Source organism: Microtus oregoni, unplaced genomic scaffold, assembly GCF_018167655.1.
Source record: "Microtus oregoni isolate MIOR12 unplaced genomic scaffold, Mior012 000017F_ref0000208, whole genome shotgun sequence".
Lineage (NCBI taxonomy): Eukaryota > Metazoa > Chordata > Mammalia > Rodentia > Cricetidae > Microtus > Microtus oregoni.
In genome coordinates this window covers 2,741,176-2,759,543 of record NW_024543076.1, presented here as the reverse complement: position 1 = coordinate 2,759,543, position 18,368 = coordinate 2,741,176, and the positions used below count along the sequence as shown (strand labels likewise).

The window sequence follows — 18,368 nt, the reverse complement described above, 5'->3', positions numbered from 1 at the left end:
GAACTTATTTTTTTTAACTTATTTTTTAAGTGATTAAACAGAACTAAAATAAAGTATTTTTCATATGTTTTCTTTCTTAGAATTTAAAAATCATTTGAGTTAATTTTTTAACTCAGAAAATATATGAGAAAGTAGATGTCTTTCTTTTTTCAATTAGAGCCCTTTCCCCCACCAAGGAATGCACATTTATGTGTTTAAAGTAGAATTGAGTTGGTTTTATTTATTTATTTATTTATTTTTTCCTTTTTGTATCAGTAGACCCAAATATATTGGACAACTTGTAAATCAAGTGAGTGGCCTTCCTTGAAGACTGAAGATGCTTTTGAATCTTTTTGAGGACATAAGTGTCCTTGATGCTACAGTTACCATTTCAGTCATTTCAAAATAATTGTTACCTGTTTGTAGTTCATTTTTAATTTAAAAATATGCATACAAAGCAGAAACTTCTAATGGTTAATTTTTTAAAAAAGATTTCTTTCTTGTGTATGAATGTTTTGAACATCTGTGACTGTGGAGGTCAGAAGAGGGTGTTAGGTACCGTATATTTGGAGGTATGGGTAGTTGCTAGGAATCCAACTTGAGTCCTCTGCAAGAACAAGATCTCAACTGCTGAGTTCTCCAGACCCGTAGTTAAATTTTGTTTTCAGTTTTCAAAGAAATCCAATCAATTCAGGAAAATGTTTTTCTAGACTAAGAAACAATGAAAACAATTATATTATTATAGTTACCCATATGATGCCCGCTGTTCTGATAGTATGTATTACAGAATTGTTATGCTATTGAAACTGTTGGAAGTCATGCTTGTTTATTTAAGGCTGGGCTGGTATTGATTGACAGTGTCCTTTCAATTTTTTTTTTTTTTTACTTAGAGAAAGCCTTAGGGACTAGGTTTATTTTCAATACATGTATTTTTTGAGGTCTAAGTCCTGCCCTGTACTCAGTCAGCATTGTACCTGAGGGGAACAGTATGAACGAATTCTCCACAGAATTACATTAGTACTGTTTCCTTTTCGTAGGAAGTGTTGTTGACTTCTTTTAGGCTGACCTGTACTATCCCTTTAAGTTATTTATTTTGTGTGCACACACATGTGGGTGCACATGTGCCTTAATACGTGGTGGTCAGACAACATGCAGAAGAATCAGTTCTTTCCTTCTGCCATGTGGACCCTAGGGTTGAACTCAGCTTGGCAAGAGCCTCAACCCGCTGAGCCATCTAACTATCCTTAGCGTTGTCTCAACTATATTAGCATACCCTGTTAAGCATTTCTTATAAGAACTTGGTTGAAGCTGATTTTAATTCTTTATCTTTTATAAGCAATCCAATAATGTCTCTCCAAGTGGAATTCTGGTCCCACGGTACTTGGTTAGCCAAGTTTAGAAACGCTCGGTACTCTGTTCCCCTTAATGATTCTACATTAAAGAATCTGTTTTACATTGCCATGGAAACCATTTTCTGTTGAATTGTTATTTCCACTCAATACATTTGAAGAAAAACTGGTCTAACATTAGTTGTGTTAATTTTGGTGTGATAACTTCACAAGTAACTTAACTCTTGAATTAACTACAGTGAAAAATATTGGGGTCTATATCTGCATACTTTTTCAGTAACACATATGTCATTTCTGAAATCGTTTTCAAAACACAGTTAAAAGTAATTTTGTTCCAAAGCCATTTGATGTTTAAAATGTCATGTACAATTCAACAGCTTAACATAAAACCTTTGCTTTGGGATTGTCTTGTATGGGTTCTCAAATCAGTGCACGCCAGTTACCTGAGAAGTTGACAATTTATACAACGTTAGTCGGACTGCTGAATGCCAGAAATTACAACTTTGGTGGAGAATTTGTAGAAGCCATGATTCGCCAACTGAAAGAATCACTAAAAGCAAATAACTATAACGAAGCTGTCTATTTGGTAAGTGTGTGTGTGTGTGTGTGTGCGCGCGCTATAAGTTAGTGTTAAAGTGGAGGAAACAAGCTACAGCCAATTAACTATGCTCTTATCATGAATTCTGGTCCTTGCTCATCTCGTAGCCGTTCTTTGGGAGCCATTGTCGCTTACTACTCAATGTGGTCGTTTGTGTTTACTTTGAGTCCTGGTCCTTTTCCTTGCAGCATATGATTCCTTATTTTCTTATATCTTGGCTTCTACAGCACAACTCTTTGTAAACCTGCTAATAATAATAATAATAATAGCATCAACATTGCTCCTGTCTTTGATTCTTGTCTCTCTTTTGCTGGGTTGTCATCTTTTATTCCTTAAATGTTTTTTTTTTAATTGCCAGAACCTTACATGATTTGGAGTTGACAGTCTTTTATTATTATTATTATTATTTATACAGCATTCTGCCTGCATGTATGCCTGCACACCAGAAGAGGGCATCAGATTCATAGACGGTTGTGAGCCACCATGTGTGTGGTTGCTGGAAATTGAACTCAGGACAGAGTAGCCAGTGCTCTTAACCTCTGAGCCATCTCTCCAGCCCCTTAAATGTTTTTTGTTGTTTTTTTTTTTTTTTACAATGATTCTGTCTTTTATTTAAGCTTCTCTTCTGAATCAGTGTCATTCACTCTAATAGCTATATAAACCAACTTTATTTTGATGGGGACCCCAAATTTATAACCATCTCCCACCTCAACCTTTTTCCTGAGTTCTAAACCAGTATCCCAAATAGAGCCCAGAGATTTTGTCTTTGCAAGTCCCAAAATTCATGTGCCGCTGGATAAGACATCCAGAAATCTTCCATTAATTGTTAGCTTTTCTTTGCCTCCTTTCTGTCTCCATTCCCTCTCATTCCTCTCCTAGATTCCCTTCTTTGTCCCATGGCCTCTATCTAGCACAGCTTGTAACTTTTTGTGTTCTTAGCTGCTTCCTTACTTGACATTTGTCCATCGGAAGTCTCTGCCTTTGAATCTATCCATAGTAATAGCACCAAAGTGGCCTTTGTGTAAGTAAGCTCTGCTCCTTCACTTCCTTCCTGTTTTTTATAGTAGGTGGTCTTAAAATTCTGATACATGAAATGATTCATTGGGCTGCAGGGAGTGAACATTAGAACCTTTTATTTTTTTTAATACAGTTTCATATACGTATTTAACATATTCTGGTCACATTGGTCTCCCATTATCTCTTTTCTCTACCTCCTCTTTCTGTACCCTTTCTAGTTCTTTTTCTACTTTGGTGTCTTTTTATACATGTGTGACTCACATGTTTAATTTAGAGTTGCTTACATACAAGTGTAGGTGGTTATTTACTGGAACATGGGCACCTTACTAATGGCTACACAGCTGAGGAAAACACCTTCCTCAGAAACTGTTAGCTGCCACAGCTCCTCAGGAAGGGGTGGGGCCTCATGAGCTTCATCCCTGTCCATGAAGGAATGTTGACCTGCCTAGTCTTGTGTAGGTTTTGTATAGCTACTGTGAGGTTGTGAGTGGTGTGGCCATGTTCCTTCTAGAGACTCCTCCCCAACCTCTGGTTCTTAGATTCTTTGTGCAACACAGAACTTTTATGTGTCTTGAATAGAACGAAATGGAATTAAGTTTCATGTTTGCCCCAGTATGGTTGCCTTCTCTTGTCCTCTGTATACTTTCCAGGTATATAAAATTACTTGCACAACCCTCTGCCAAGAATGCTCCTCCCACTCCCCACTGAGGGCTGTGCTCATCCTTTATAACCTTATCCTTTTCCCCTTGTCACTGGTCCCAAGGGCATGTTTTTTTTTTGTTGTTGTTGTTGTTGTTGTTGTTTTTTTCTGTGTAGCCTTGGACCCTGTCCTGGAACTTGCTCTTGTAGATCAGGCTGGCCTCGAACTCACAGAGATCTCCCGAGTGCTGGGATTAAAGGTGTGTGCCACCACCGCCCAGCTCCAAGGATACTTTTTAATTTACCTTTTGGTACAGGAGTCATCTTTTTTTGTTGAGATTATGTTTGTCCCAAATAAGCTATTAAGTTCCCTTAAACAGTATCTTGGATAGTGTTTATTTGACCCTGGCCCAGAGAGGACACCCAGTAAATAGCTCTTTTTCTTAAAATTTCCATTTCTATATTTCAGTAGTGAATATTATCCCTAGCCAGACAAAAAGACCAGCCTACTTTAGTAAAATGGAGTATCTAGAATATTTGGCTGTCTGAGTACCTAATGTAGCATAGCATGGAAACCCACAAAATCACAGATTCCTATCCAGCATAAGATCTTTGTCATACTACCCAACTTTGCCACTATACCACAAAAGCAACTGTGGTCAATAAGTATCTGAATGAGTGTGAACTTCTGCAAGTATGGTTATAATAGGCACTGAAATTTGAATTCATGTCATTTTGTGTGAGTTTTGTTTTAAGGATTAGAGACTTCTTGGCTCTTAGGTTGTGCAGACAAAAAGTAAGTTAAATGTAGCCATGGGCTTTAGTTTCACAGACATCACAAGGTTGTTTATTCTGTGGCTATCTGAATGACTGTAGGTGTAATACAGCTATCCTTTGTCCTCACAGGTCCGTTTTCTGTCTGATCTTGTGAATTGTCATGTGATTGCTGCCCCATCTATGGTTGCTATGTTTGAGAATTTTGTAAGTGTGACTCAGGAAGAAGATGTGCCTCAAGTAAGACATTTTATGTTGAATCTCTTCCTTGAAGCGCTGCACCAGATTCCCCCACCCCACTGATAACTCTTTAGCAGCAATAAACAAAATAACAATAACAGGTTATCACACTATAATGCTTAATATCTGAAGGGCAAGTCCACTGGCTTACTAGTGGATTCTCTTGACATCATTGTGTTAATTCAAATGATTTTAAAAGATTATAACTGTATAATTAGAAATCCTCTAGACGAGACAGATATTTTATTTGAGCCCTATTAAAAGCCTCCCCAGGATCACGTTTTCGAATAAAAAAAGATGGAGCTGGGGAGTTGTCTAGCTCAGTTGCAGAATGATTGCCTAGCATCTGTTAGCCATTGAGTTTGATCCCTAACACTGGAAAGAAAGAATAGTGAATGAATGAATAAAATTAACCAGCATTCTTTTTTAACTTTCCTTTTTAAACTTTCTTTAGGTGCGACGGGATTGGTATGTGTATGCGTTTCTGTCGTCTTTGCCCTGGGTTGGAAAAGAGTTGTACGAAAAGAAAGATGCAGAAATGGACCGCATCTTCTCCAACACTGAAAGTTATCTTAAGTAAGGGCACATAGTTCACATGTTCTTTGTTGTTTGTGTAAAGCTATCATGCTGGTATAATAAATGTCTTAAGTTCTCTGTTAGCAGTGACACCAGTTCAGTTCCTGAAAATTTTCTGTATTAAAAGTCATTCTCCTGCTGCCATAACTCACATAACTCTCAGTACTTGCTAGTGTAAGAAGTTGGTATCCTGTCGGTATTGTTTCACATATGGTTGTGAAAGACATGAACACCATGGTGGAATAGCTCCATTAGTGTCCTAGTGTTCACATGCTTAAAGGTCACCTGGACTACTTAGAATCACACTTCTGCCCAGGCTGTGGAATGACTGGAAGAGGTTCAGACATGTGATCACTAATGTGTTATGAGGAGAAGCACTGCCCTTGTACGAAGGTTTATTTCATACACATTAATCCTAAACCAAACCCTTCTCCCGTGTCAGCATAAGAATTTGCTTTATCTTGTTAGATAAAATGAAGTTATAAGCCTTGTTAGTAAACATGCCTAATTGTTTCATAGCATGATGATGACAGTGCTGTGTGTTCCTTTAGCTTTCACAGGTTGATCATGTCATACTTGTGTGGACACCATTATTAACTGCTTTATTTAGTACAAATAAATATGGCAACTAAAGACTGTTTTCCATGTCTACGTGCATGCATGTGTGTGTGAAAGTGAGAGAGAATATACTTAATTTTATTCAAATGATATTTTTCACATTATCTTGATGACATATAGACCATTATCAGTATGTTGCTATCTGATGGATAAAAATGTTTTTCATTGCTTTAACTAATCATGAAAACCATTGAGTGTCTTTTATGTTTCTAAAGCCTAAGTGTAGATTTTCCTTTTTACCTTTAGAAGACGCCAGAAGACTCATGTGCCCATGTTACAAGTTTGGACTGCCGATAAACCACATCCACAAGAAGAGGTGAATTGATTTCCGTCTCGTGATAGACACACAGTTCTTGTGTGATGCTTATCTCTTTAGCATACTCAACTGAGTCGCCAACCCTGACAACCTGAATTCAGTTGCCAGGATCCACAGGTAGAAGGAGGAAACTGATTCCTACAAGTTGTCCTCTGACCTCTGAGCGTGCGCTATGGCCCATGTGCCACACAAATACATTAAGCCACGATTTTTTAAAACGCTCAAACTATTGCATTTGTATATCTTAGCTAGGTTTCTAAATATTTCCAGTAAGGAATTCATTTCCTCGGAATCTTCAGCATAGAGGGGTATTTAATGTATGTTAGAATGTAATTGAAATAGTCCCTTGCTTTTTAGAATATCAGTTTTCACAGACTTGACACATGTTAGATCTAAATACTCAATTTTAAATAGCAGCGTAAACAGCCCCAAATGTGCTTCTGAAACAAGCTGTGGAGTGAAAATGGAGAGCGAGCCACTCCATGGGTAGAGCAGCCTGAGCTAGAGCTCGGGCCGTAGTGACAGAGAGGAAGACCTTTCAAGTTGTCCTCTGACCTCATTGTGCACAATGTGGCAAGTGTGTGCACGCTACTCTAATTTTAAAATTTTAAGGAAAAACAAAAACTTAATGCCATTCTTTTCTACTATATGAAATACTAAATTAGTCTACTTTGTCCTGCATTTTAGAGAGAAGATGTTTTCTGAACTGTCTAGCCAAAATGTTTATATTAAATGTTAAAATCTCCTTTTAGTATTTAGATTGCCTATGGGCCCAGATTCAGAAATTGAAAAAGGACCGGTGGCAGGAAAGGCACATCCTAAGACCCTACCTTGCCTTTGACAGCATCCTCTGTGAAGCGTTACAGCACAATCTGCCTCCTTTCACACCACCACCTCACACGGAGGACTCGGTGTACCCGATGCCCAGGGTCATCTTCAGAATGTTTGACTACACAGATGACCCAGAGGTACGTGAGTGGCAAAGCGTTCCAGGAAGGACCTGGCTTGCAGCTGTCCTTGTGATTTAGTATCCTTTGACTCGTATTCTAGATATTTTGCCTTTTTTTTCCCAGGGACTTGTTTTGTTTTTTATTGTTTTTATTAAACCAAACATTTTTGTCCACTCCTTCCTTCCTTCCCCCTCTCCTAATACACTCTCCCATGGCCCCCATGCTCCCAGTTTATTCAGGAGATCTTATCTTTTTTTCCTTCCTCTGTAGATCCACATATGTCTTAGCGTCCTCTTTGTTTTCTAGGTTCTCTGGGGTGTGTACTGTAGGCTGGTTTTTCTTTGCTTTATGAGCGAGTACATATTATATTTGTCTTTCTGGGTCTGGTTGCCTCACTTAATATGTTTTTTTTCCTAATCCATCCATTTGCCTGCAAATTTCAAAATGTCATTATTTTTTACCATTGAGTAGTACTCATTGTGTAAATGTACCACATTTTCTTTATCCATTCTTTGGTTGAGGAGCATCTAAGTTGTTTCTTGTTTCTGGCTATTACAAATAATGCTGCTATGAACATAGTTGAGCACATGTCCTTATGAGCATCCTTTAGGTATATGGCCAAAAGTGGTATTGCTGGTTTTTGAGGTAGATTGTTTCCTAATTTTCTGAGAAATCGCCATACTGATTTCCAAAACAGTTGTACAAGTTTGCACTCCCACCAGCAATAGAGGTGTGTTCCTTCAGGGACCTTGTGAAACAGGGTCTCTCTCTGTTGGCCCAGATTGTCTTCAAGTTCACAGATTCCCTTACCTCAGCCTTCACATTGCCCAGCACAACTCTGAAATAGCCTTTTAATTTTCAGTTACTTTTTTAACATAAGAAGATTAATGAAAATCAATTATATGCTTTGATTCAGTTAACTATATTACCTCATTATGCAAAAAAAAAATTGTTTTGCTCATATAAATGAGAGAGACAGTATAGTTTACCAGTCAAGAGCCTAATTGGTTAGCGTTTTAATGCAAATACTGCCTGGGAGCATGAGTGAGTTGTTTACTTTCTGTGCCTCAGTTCCCAGAGGAACAATAATAATATGGATCCCATGTAAAAAGTGAACAGTGACTCACATGAATTTTAGCTGTTGGGTAGGCTGTGTTGTGTGTGTCGTGACTAGAGGTTGACTTCAGCCGCCTTTCATTGCTCACCACCTTTTTTCCCAATGAGACAAGTTTCTCATTGAACCTGGAGTTCACCACTGTAGCTGTACTGCTGACCAGCAGACCGGATGGGATCTACCTATCTTGAGCCCGCCCACCCACAGCACTGGGGACAGAGGCATGTGCCACTTGACATAGCTTTTAATGTGGATTTTTGTCAACCTTTCAACTTAACATTCTAGTTTTTAAAGATACTTCTTATAGTGTTTATGAAGTCATATTGTTAGTAACCCTTTAACAGGAGAACATGATTTTGTTGTGAGTATTGGAAGTAAAAATTAACATTTTAAGCACACATTAATTATTTTATATCTCAACGTGTGCGTGCCAGGCACTAGATTGACTTCATAATAATGATTTCTCAGGGTATGTATTTGTGAATGAGCACTGGCCTATGTATTACAAGGTACTTGGTCTGGCTCTAACTTCTCTGTTGCCTGTGTCGGATAACTAGCTATGTGTATGTACCAAATTACTTAGAGAACACATGCAATCCCAGAGTGAACTTTCGTGTCTGTGCATCTAGAGAATCAGCTGTCTTTGGATGAAATGGCACTGCCCATGACTTTGGTTTTGTTGTTTTGTTTATTTGTTTAAAGAATGCAGACAGAAGGCTGGAGAGATGGCTTAGTGGTTAAGAGCATTGCCTGCTCTTCCAAAGGTCCTGAGTTCAATTCCCAGCAACCACATGGTGTTTCACAACCATCTGTAATGCGGTCTGGTGCCTTCTTCTGGCCTGCAGACATACACACAGAATACTGTATACATAATAAATAAATAAATAAATAAATATTTTTTTAAAAAAAGAATGCAGACAGAAATAAAGCAGAGATTCCAAATGTTCCCGGCTCTTCAGTCTGAGTTTCAGCCTTTTCCTCCCTGGCTCAGCCCGAAAACAGAGCATGACCAGAGTATAGTGGGAAAGGCTTGGTTTAACTTGACACCTGGCTTTGGTTCCTGTCCAGTAGTCCAGCCTTCCCAGAATGGTGGGAGGACTTGTTGCCTGTTTTGCTGTATTAAATAATAAGAAAACACTTAGCTTCACAATTACATGATGTTTAGTTTAGGGTTATCAACTGCAAATCTAGTTTATATTCATGACATTTAGTCTTTGTGATGAATTATTATAGCAAAGGAAACAAGAGTTTGACCTCAGAATGTATTATATTCCTGCTGGTGCTGCACTCTGTGCCTGTCCTCCCTCTGTCAGAAAGATAAGTACCCCAAAATAGTTCCCTCAAAATGGAAATGTTGCATTCTTTTGTATTTTGATAGTGTCTTTAAGAAGTGTTTATTAAATTTAGAAATTGGGGCCGGGCGATGGTGGCGCACGCCTGTAATCCCAGCACTCGGGAGGCAGAGGCAGGCGGATCTCTGTGAGTTCGAGACCAGCCTGGTCTACAAGAGCTAGTTCCAGGACAGGCTCCAAAACCACAGAGAAACCCTGTCTCGAAAAAACCAAAAAAAAAAAAAATTTAGAAATTGGGTGATATTTCAGTGGATAAAAGCACAGGCCATGAAATCTGGCACCAGAGTTCCATCATAATTGGCTAACCTGCATGGTAAAAAAGAACCAGTTCCCACAGAATGTTCTCTGATCTCTACAAATGTGCCATGGCAGCACACACCCACACTGGGTGGATGGGTGAATGGAATGAGTTTTTAGATAGGTAGGTAGGTAGATAGATAGATGGTTGTTTTGTTTTGTTTTGTTTTGTCTTAATTTATTTGTAAAATGGGCCTGGTGGGTATTTGATGAATCAGGAGCACTATGCACTCTTGATTCTGTGGTAGGTATTTAACATGACAGTTCAGTCCCAGATTTGGGTATTTATTGAATAAATGAAAGAGATCTGTTTTGTGATTCTGTGCATGAGCACATTGGTCTTCTTTCCAGGGTCCTGTGATGCCAGGGAGTCATTCGGTGGAGAGGTTTGTCATAGAGGAAAACCTTCACTGCATCATAAAATCCTACTGGAAGGAAAGGAAAACTTGGTGAGAGTCTCTTCATGGTCCTTTTAAAGGGGGTCGGAAACCATTTTGATGATTTTATAAGAACAATAAAAATCTGTTGGGAGTGTGTAAGGCTGAAGAGATAGCCTAGCAAGCATGAGGACCAGTGTTTGGGTGCCCAGCACCCATGGAACAGTTGGCACTCACCTGTATCTCAGTTCTGGAGACACCGAAACAGGAGTATCCCTAGGGATCGCTGTCCATCCAGTCAAGCCAACCCGTGAGCCCCAGGTGTTTTGTTTGTTTGGAATATTCTTGATGTGTATGGGTATTTTTCCTGCATGTATATCAATCTGGTGCCCTCAAAGGCCAGGAAATGGCTTTGAGTCGCCTAGAAATGGGGTTCCAGACAGCTGTGAGCTGTCATGTGGGTGCTGGGAATTGAAGCTGAGTCCTCTGCAAGAGCAGCCAGTGCTCTTAACTGCTGAGCCATCTCTTTAGTCCCTAAACCCCAGCTTTAATGAGAGGCCTTATATTAGAAGTAACTGAAGACACTCAGCACTGACCTCTGGACCTCTGACTTCCACATTCCTGTTCAGCCCACACAGGTACATACATTCCAAATATGCTAACGTGAAACAGTAGGCTGGTTTTAGTTTGGATGTATGGAAATTAAAGCTTACTAATGTTTTTTTTTTCTGTTTTCTAACATTTAGAAACCTAAGTATTAATACATTTTCATACAGCTAGAAGGTTTTGGCTTCAGTTTTGAGAAGTGTTGTCTTTAGGAGTGGACCACCTGTAAGAATGTGCTGAGTTAGATCTGCAGGTGCTGGTATTATTACTTTTCCTTTTGTGTGGAAGACAAACAGTTTATACCATGTTAATAAATAACCCAACACTAGAACATTACTGCAAGTTCTTTTTCGGCTAAGCTCACTGCATTTGAAGCTGTTGGGTTTTGTGTGTGTCTTTGTACACTTGCTAGCTAACTGGACTCACACTTCTTACAGTGCTGCACAGCTGGTGAGCTACCCAGGGAAGAACAAGATCCCCTTGAACTACCACATAGTTGAGGTATGCATTCCATGAGGTGCTAACTGGTTTTCCCAGTCTGTCTGAGGACTCTACGGGGCCTCCTGGCTTTGTTTACCTGTGCTCTCCTTGCTGCTTACCAGGCTCTGAGAATGAAGAGAAAACCAAGGAAATTGCCAGTTTTGGTTCTCAGCCTTGCTAGTAAAAGGAAGAAAGGAGATTGAAACTCAGAGCCTTTACGTGTTGAGTCATCTTGCTGGCCTCACCTGCTTCTTCTCTCTCTCTCTCTCTCTCTCTCTCTCCCTCCCTCCCTCCCTCCCTCCCTCCCTCCCCCTCTCTCTCCCTCTCCCTTCCCTGCCTCCCTCCCTCTCTCCCTCTCCCTCTCTTCCTCCCTCCCTCTCTCCCTCCCTCCCTTCCTCTGTCTCTTCCTCTCCCCCCCCATCACCTCTTTTAAGTGGCATGTGTCTTTAACCCCAACACTCGGGAGGCAGAGGCAGGCAGATCTCTGAGTTTGAGGTCAGCCTGGTCTACAAAAGTTCTAGGACTGTTTCACAAAGAAACACTGTTTTGGAAAATGGGAGTGGGGTGGGAGAGGTATAAAAAGACTAGATGTCACCATATCAGCCAACTCTTCCTGATTTGCTGGGACTTTAGGCATGTGCTATCATGGCTCTAAGTCATATTTTTAAATATGAAAAAAAATATATAGAATTTCTGAGACTAGGGCTTTAGACTTTGAGGAAGGGGTAGGAAATAGCATGCCAAAAAGATCTGGGGTCTGTTGTGAGTAGCCACGTAGAATACTCAGCTGTCTCAATCCTTGGTCCACTTAGAGTTCTCAGTACCCACAGGAATGCAGCTCTATCATCCTTTGATATAGACTTCAAAGGATGGATTATTTTTGCACATTTGTCTCGGCAGTGTGGGTCACAGCAGCCTTCACCTAGCGGACACTTGATATAGAAAAAGGGGGTGCTCATTATGTTGTTGAGCTGTAGATCTCGGAAAGCATAATTGTTAAGGATAAAGGTAATTCGTTCTCCATTGCAGGTGCCATGGACTTAGGGTTAGGTTGTAACGTGTGGATCTCTCTTACCTTATGTTTCCAGGTGATCTTCGCAGAGCTGTTTCAGCTCCCAGCGCCCCCTCACATCGATGTGATGTACACTACACTGCTCATCGAGCTGTGCAAGCTTCAGCCAGGCTCTCTGCCCCAAGTTGTATCCTTTCGTGTTTTCAAATGTACACCCCTTGGCTGTGCTTTTTAAAAGATGACATTCTGGAGCTATCTTTTCTCAATTTCCTGTGCTTTGGGTTTTAGGGATGATGGAAAATAAGACCAGACAAAATACATGCTTATGAAGTTGACATGCATCATCTCCCCCTGCTTAAAATAGAACGTGGTGCTATGGCATACACGCTCCTTTGTCCTCCCCGCAGGATCCCTCTGCTTTCATGCCATACTAATAGTGCTGGTGTTACTTCCCATTCCCTTGACTTGTGTTTGTTTCCTGAGATAGGGTCATACTCAGTAGCCAGGATGGTCTCGGCCTCCAAAGTGATGGGATTACAGGTTTGAGGCCATATCCAGCTATTCCTTTGCCATTTTGTTTTTTGAGACAGGGTTTGAGCTGTCCTGGAACTCACTCTGTGGACCAGACTGGCCTTGAACTCACAGAGATCTGCCTGGCTCCTTTGCCTTTTAAAATAACAGTTTTTTGAAGAAAATTACATTCTGCCTTTTCAGGACTTCGGGTCTTCTATAAGCCCATTAGATAAGTGCCATTGATTGTGTTATTTGAATAAATAGTTCCATATCTGCAGTGTGTGTGCGCGCACATGCATGCGTGTGTGTTGTGCTACTTCCATGAGTTACTAGGAGTGATGTTAGTTGTCATTATACCTGTGGGTTTGCTCATTTCTCTAGTTCCATCAGTTTTGCTTTGTCGATATTTGGTACAAATTTGGTCAAATTTGTTTTGCCCTTGGTGAAGTAAGTTTTTTACCACTCTGGAGTGGTTCTACCTTATGTTACATGGCGTTTGTCTTAAAAGGCCTTATTTTTTGTTTATTTTTGTTTTTTTTTAAATATATGTATGTGTATGATTTGTTCTTTGGTTTTTGTTTTGGATTTTTTGTTTGTTTGTTTGGTTGGTTGGTTGGTTGGTTTGTTTTTTGAGACAGAGTTTCTCTGTGTAACAGCTTTGGCTGTCCTGGAACTAGCTGTGTAGATCAGGCTGGCCTCAAACTCAAAGAAATCCACCTGCCTCTGCCTCCCAAGTTCTGGGATTAAAGGCATGTGCCACAGCTGTCCAGATAGATAATTTTTCTCATCAAAAATTTTTCATGCAGTATATTTTGATTATATTCTGTCCTCTTCCCCAATTTTTCCCAGATCCTAACCACTCAACTCACTGTCTCTTAAAACAAAAACAAGAAAAAAAATGAAAATTGGGAGGGGGAAAGAAAATATTAAAACAAAACACACACATACACAAACATGGAGTTTGTTTCATGTTAGCCAGCTCCTGCACATGGCCTGCCCTGGAGTCTGGTTGATAACCCAGTGACACTCCACTGGAGACAGCTGCTTTTCCCAGCAGGTATCAATTGCAGAGAGTCTTGGCTAGGGTCAGCTCTGTGTCCACTTGCCCTCCTTATGCTGGGATTTTGTCTGACCTGAACCTGGGCATGCCTTGTGCATGCTGTCGCAGCTCTGGGAGCTCCTGTGTCTCAGCCCTGCGGTGTCTGGAAGATTCTGCTGTGTCCTTGGAATCATCCCCACCTCTGTCTCTTCAGTCTCTCCACCTCCTTCCTCTTCCACATAGATCCATGGTGCTTCTGGATTGTTAATAATAAGCATCAACGGCTTTCTTTAGCTAAGATAACTCTCCTTACAGCTTGCTGCACCCTTCCATCCCTGTGTGTCTTGTAAACCACTGCACTCCTCTCCAGTGTGACAGTGTCATTTGATCGCACGCTATTTCTCATGCCCATTTTATTTTTCTTACTGTCTGATTCTTAGATTATAAAGTGTTTTAGTTGTTACTACATTTTGTCCCCTCCCCATGTATGTTTGTGCACACACGCATAACAGACATACCTTTCTCCTCGGTTCTGGCCTTCCTTTCTGATAATAAAAAGATCAGAAAACCCCTTCTAGTATGCTTATTTTATCTTTTTTGCATTTGAAAGAAAAAATATGCATGCTATCCATTTAGATGTATCTGTCCCTATCATTCTTGGTGTCCATTTCTTTTTGTATGTCCCGAGCGTCCATCTCTAATTATTTCCTATGAAATTTTCTTTAAAGGTGGTTTCTTCCTGATGGTTGCTACAGTTTTTAGAAAATGTTTTATTTTTGTATTTGTTTTTTGTTTGTTTTATGGTAATGTTGGTTTTTGGTATGAGGTTTTAGAGAGAACTGGGCACAATGTTTATAAATTTTATTTATAATATTTTGAAACCAGAAATAACCTGAATCTCCAACAACACTTGGATAAACAGTTTGTTTCTTGTAATGATAATATTCAACAAAGAGAACTTGTTTTTATTACAGTGACAGCATGAGTTGAAAAATAATTTATGCTGAAGGAAAGATAACAGATTCACAGGTCTTGATACTGTTTTTGTAAAATTCTAGAAAAATGTGAAAATCCTTTAATGACAAGAGACCATTAGATGCTTGAGGGGAGAGGTCTAGAATGACTGAGGAAGGACTGAATTACAAAAGTCTGGGGAAATTGTAGAGGTGATGAAAATAGTAGCTGATATTTTACAGAGGTGGATACAGTCAGATTTATTGCATGTCATGGCCAGTTTCAGTTCAGAGCTCGGGAAACAATATGAGTGATGTGAAAGGATGAAAGGCACATGAAGTTGTTGGTGATGCAGACTGAGAGGACACGGTTTGTTTTTCACGTCACAGTGTACTCTAAAGGAGAGTGGAAAGGAGTTTTCCTTATCTTCAATGCACAGCTTGCACAGGCGACTGAGATGCTGTATATGCGTCTGGACACGATGAGTACTACATGTGTAGACAGGTACAGCATTGGTTTGGCTACTTCTGTACTAACGGTTATGTTAGCACCCTCAAGAGTTTATCAGAAGGCTGTCTTAAGGGTTCCCAAATTGTTCCCTGTTTTCCAAACCCCTTTGTGTGACAGCTTGCTTGTTAGAACACCATGACTTCTAGTCTGTTTCAGCCTCTGATGATGCCCGTTCTTCTCTTTAATTCCAGTTCTTACTTGAGCACTTGAAGCTTAGGCATCATTTAACTTTCACTACTTAATTGCATGTGTAAGTCTTTAAGTTAAGCTTACTTTGAATGATAAATTTAGTACTATATTTATTATATATAAACACTTACAGATTATCTGTTTTGAAACTAATTCCAGAGGAGTATCTTCAAACCTGCAGCTGTAAGACTCCGTTTATTTTAAACAAATGTATGAACCTGTCCTGGGTTGTTACAGCGTGGTCATTTCACTCTCACTGTCTTCTTCTGGGACAGTGTCTGGGTGACTGCCAGCTGGTTCTCTTTCCTTCTGTCCATTTCCCAAGTCAGATTGGAAGAAGATTGAACAGTTGTCCAATTTCCATATCTTTTACCCAAATTCTTTATTAAAATTGGGACTCTTGTCAGTGACCCTGAAAAATTCAAGTGATTGAAGTCAGATTTTTGATGGAAGTGCTTTAAGAAAGTGTCTTCCAGTGTCTCTGCTCTAGTAGAGTATCAATTCTGTAAACATTTTGAGTACTCTTTTGACCTTCACAGCACTATTTAACACAATAAGATCTCTCTTGACTAGAGAACTAAGTATATTTTTAAGTGGGACTTAATGCATATAGACTGTCATGAAAAGGTTGTAGTGGGCGTGGAGGGCTGGATCAGCAGTTACGGCGCTTGCTGCTCTTACAGAGGATCCACCACGCTCTGGCCTCTGCCACTGTATACATGTGCACATATAACATAAACACATAAATTAAAGTTTTTTAAAAAGTCATAATATAAATATAAGAAACTAAGTGCTGGATTGAAGGCTCAGTGATTAAGAGCACTGACTGCTCTCCCAGGAACCCAGGTTCAGTTCCCAACAACATATGACAGGCTTACTTTGGTTCTGCTATTTGTCAATTATTTATAAACATTTAACTACATTTTTTTACTGCTTCCATTTATCAACAGTTATAGGAGAAAAAATAATATACTCCTTCGTAGCTGTGAGAATCTTTATGAATATTTTGCACAAAGTATGAGCTTAAATCATGTCTGTTGCCTAACAAGAATAAAAGGATGCACCGTCATGTGAACTGAGATAGCTGGGGACTATAAGACAGCAAGTTAGAGTCTTTGCTGAGAAAACAGTCAAAGAGCCACAAGTAGCGAGTGGGGTGTGAAAGACGCATAAATTGCTGGTCTAAATTGCATTCTTCCTTTCTCTTCTCCCCTGCCCCACTCCCCAATGTAGGTTTATTAATTGGTTTTCTCATCATCTAAGTAACTTCCAGTTCCGTTGGAGCTGGGAAGATTGGTAAGTGTAATGTTTTATTCTACCTTATTCAGAAACTTACATTAGAGATCTCTAAGTCTGTAAAGTGCTTGCCACAGAGCCCATGTTTAAAAGGCTGCTATTGAGTCCTGCATGGTGGTACGCTCCTTTAAGCCCAGCACTCAGAAGGCAGAGGCAGATCAATCTTTTGTGAGTTCAAGGCCAGCCTAGTCTATGTAGTAAGTTCCAGACCAGCCAGCACTACACAGTGAAATCCTGGTTTGTTGTTGTTTGTTTGTTTGTTTAAAAAAATAAAGCCAGGCATGGAGGCATGGGCTTCTATTCCCAGCACTAGGGGCATAGAGGTCGGCAGATCCCTGAAGTTCACTGACTAAGCCAGCCTAGTGAGAAACCAAAGTAAGCACACCAGGAGAACAGCACATGAATATATACATACACAAAAGAACCTTCCTATTTAAAACTCACTTAAAGATAATCTGTTGTGCTGGGCAGTGGTGGCACACACCTTTAATCTCAGCAGTTGGGAGGTGGAGGCGGGTGGATCTCTGAGTTTGAGACCTGTCTGTCTACAAAGTGAGTTCTAGAACAGCCAGGGCTGTTACACAGAGAAACCCTGTCTTGGGAAAAAAAAACAAAACAAAGTCTGTTGTCTCCAGTATTAGTTACTATATATGGATGAGATAATAGGTAGGAAGACCCTATTGTAAGTCAGGAAATGAAGATTATATATACAAAGGTTATATATATACTTAAAAAAAGAACATTTCCTCCTTAGGTCTGATTGTCTCACTCAGGATCTCGAAAGTCCCAAACCAAAGTTTGTAAGAGAAGTTCTAGAAAAATGCATGAGGTAAATAAGCCTGTGTACTTCCTCCTTGATTTAGGTCTCTGCTTCTCCTGAGGAGATGGCTTGAACTGGTTAGCATCTGATTCTCTCGCCTTCGCATTTCTGATGCATGTCCACGGTATTCTTTGTTAAATCCTGGTCTTTGTCCATCTTCCACCTCACATTTTAATTAGTATTTGGGCTGCAATTAATCAACTGTACCATTGGATTTTATGTGAATTAAACCAAAAGATAGTTTTAATGTCCCCCAACATTTATGAGAATTTTCTCATTTTCTAAGCTTGTATTTTTATCTAATTTGTGTTTTCTTATTCCTCCTCTAGAGTCTTCTATTTAAAAAGCCTTAGCTTATAAAAATAGATTTATGTTTTGGGGGAACTGTGATCTGAGCTTTTAATGTGTATTTTTTGAGGAATAAGTAGGTTTAGGCCTTTGGAAAGACACAAATTACATTTATCTCTAAATACTTTTCTCTCTGTGTTACATCCAACCCAACATTGTTTTTAGCCATCCCTTATCTATAACATGATGTGTAAACGCTTTGTCAGGTGGTAAGAAACTTGGCTCTTCCTTTCTTTGGTGCAACACAACCAGCCTCCCAGCCATGCCAGCCTTACCCCTTGACCACCCGACTGGGGAATGCCCCAGCATACACCTCAATGCAAAGTCAGTGCGTTTTGAGACAGGTCGGGTTTACTTGTGCTGACTTACTCAAAGGCCTGGAGTACTTTGTCCCTGTTTGCTTCT

At 39.8% G+C, this 18,368-nt stretch overlaps 1 protein-coding gene across 3 annotated transcripts in view; it reads left to right on the top strand.

Annotated features, from left to right (window-relative positions):
* The window catches only part of Ncbp1 (nuclear cap binding protein subunit 1), a 48,276-nt gene that overhangs the window by 8,077 nt on the left and 21,831 nt on the right, over positions 1–18,368 (top strand). For all 3 annotated transcript variants that reach the window (XM_041667419.1, XM_041667417.1, XM_041667420.1), the window contains 11 exons: positions 1,758–1,914; positions 4,489–4,596; positions 5,051–5,172; positions 6,037–6,106; positions 6,859–7,074; positions 10,171–10,268; positions 11,240–11,303; positions 12,371–12,481; positions 15,240–15,304; positions 16,733–16,795; positions 17,550–17,624. In XM_041667419.1, coding sequence (XP_041523353.1) covers positions 1,758–1,914; positions 4,489–4,596; positions 5,051–5,172; positions 6,037–6,106; positions 6,859–7,074; positions 10,171–10,268; positions 11,240–11,303; positions 12,371–12,481; positions 15,240–15,304; positions 16,733–16,795; positions 17,550–17,624 — 1,149 coding nt within the window. The remainder of the gene's footprint in view (positions 1–1,757; positions 1,915–4,488; positions 4,597–5,050; positions 5,173–6,036; positions 6,107–6,858; positions 7,075–10,170; positions 10,269–11,239; positions 11,304–12,370; positions 12,482–15,239; positions 15,305–16,732; positions 16,796–17,549; positions 17,625–18,368) is intronic.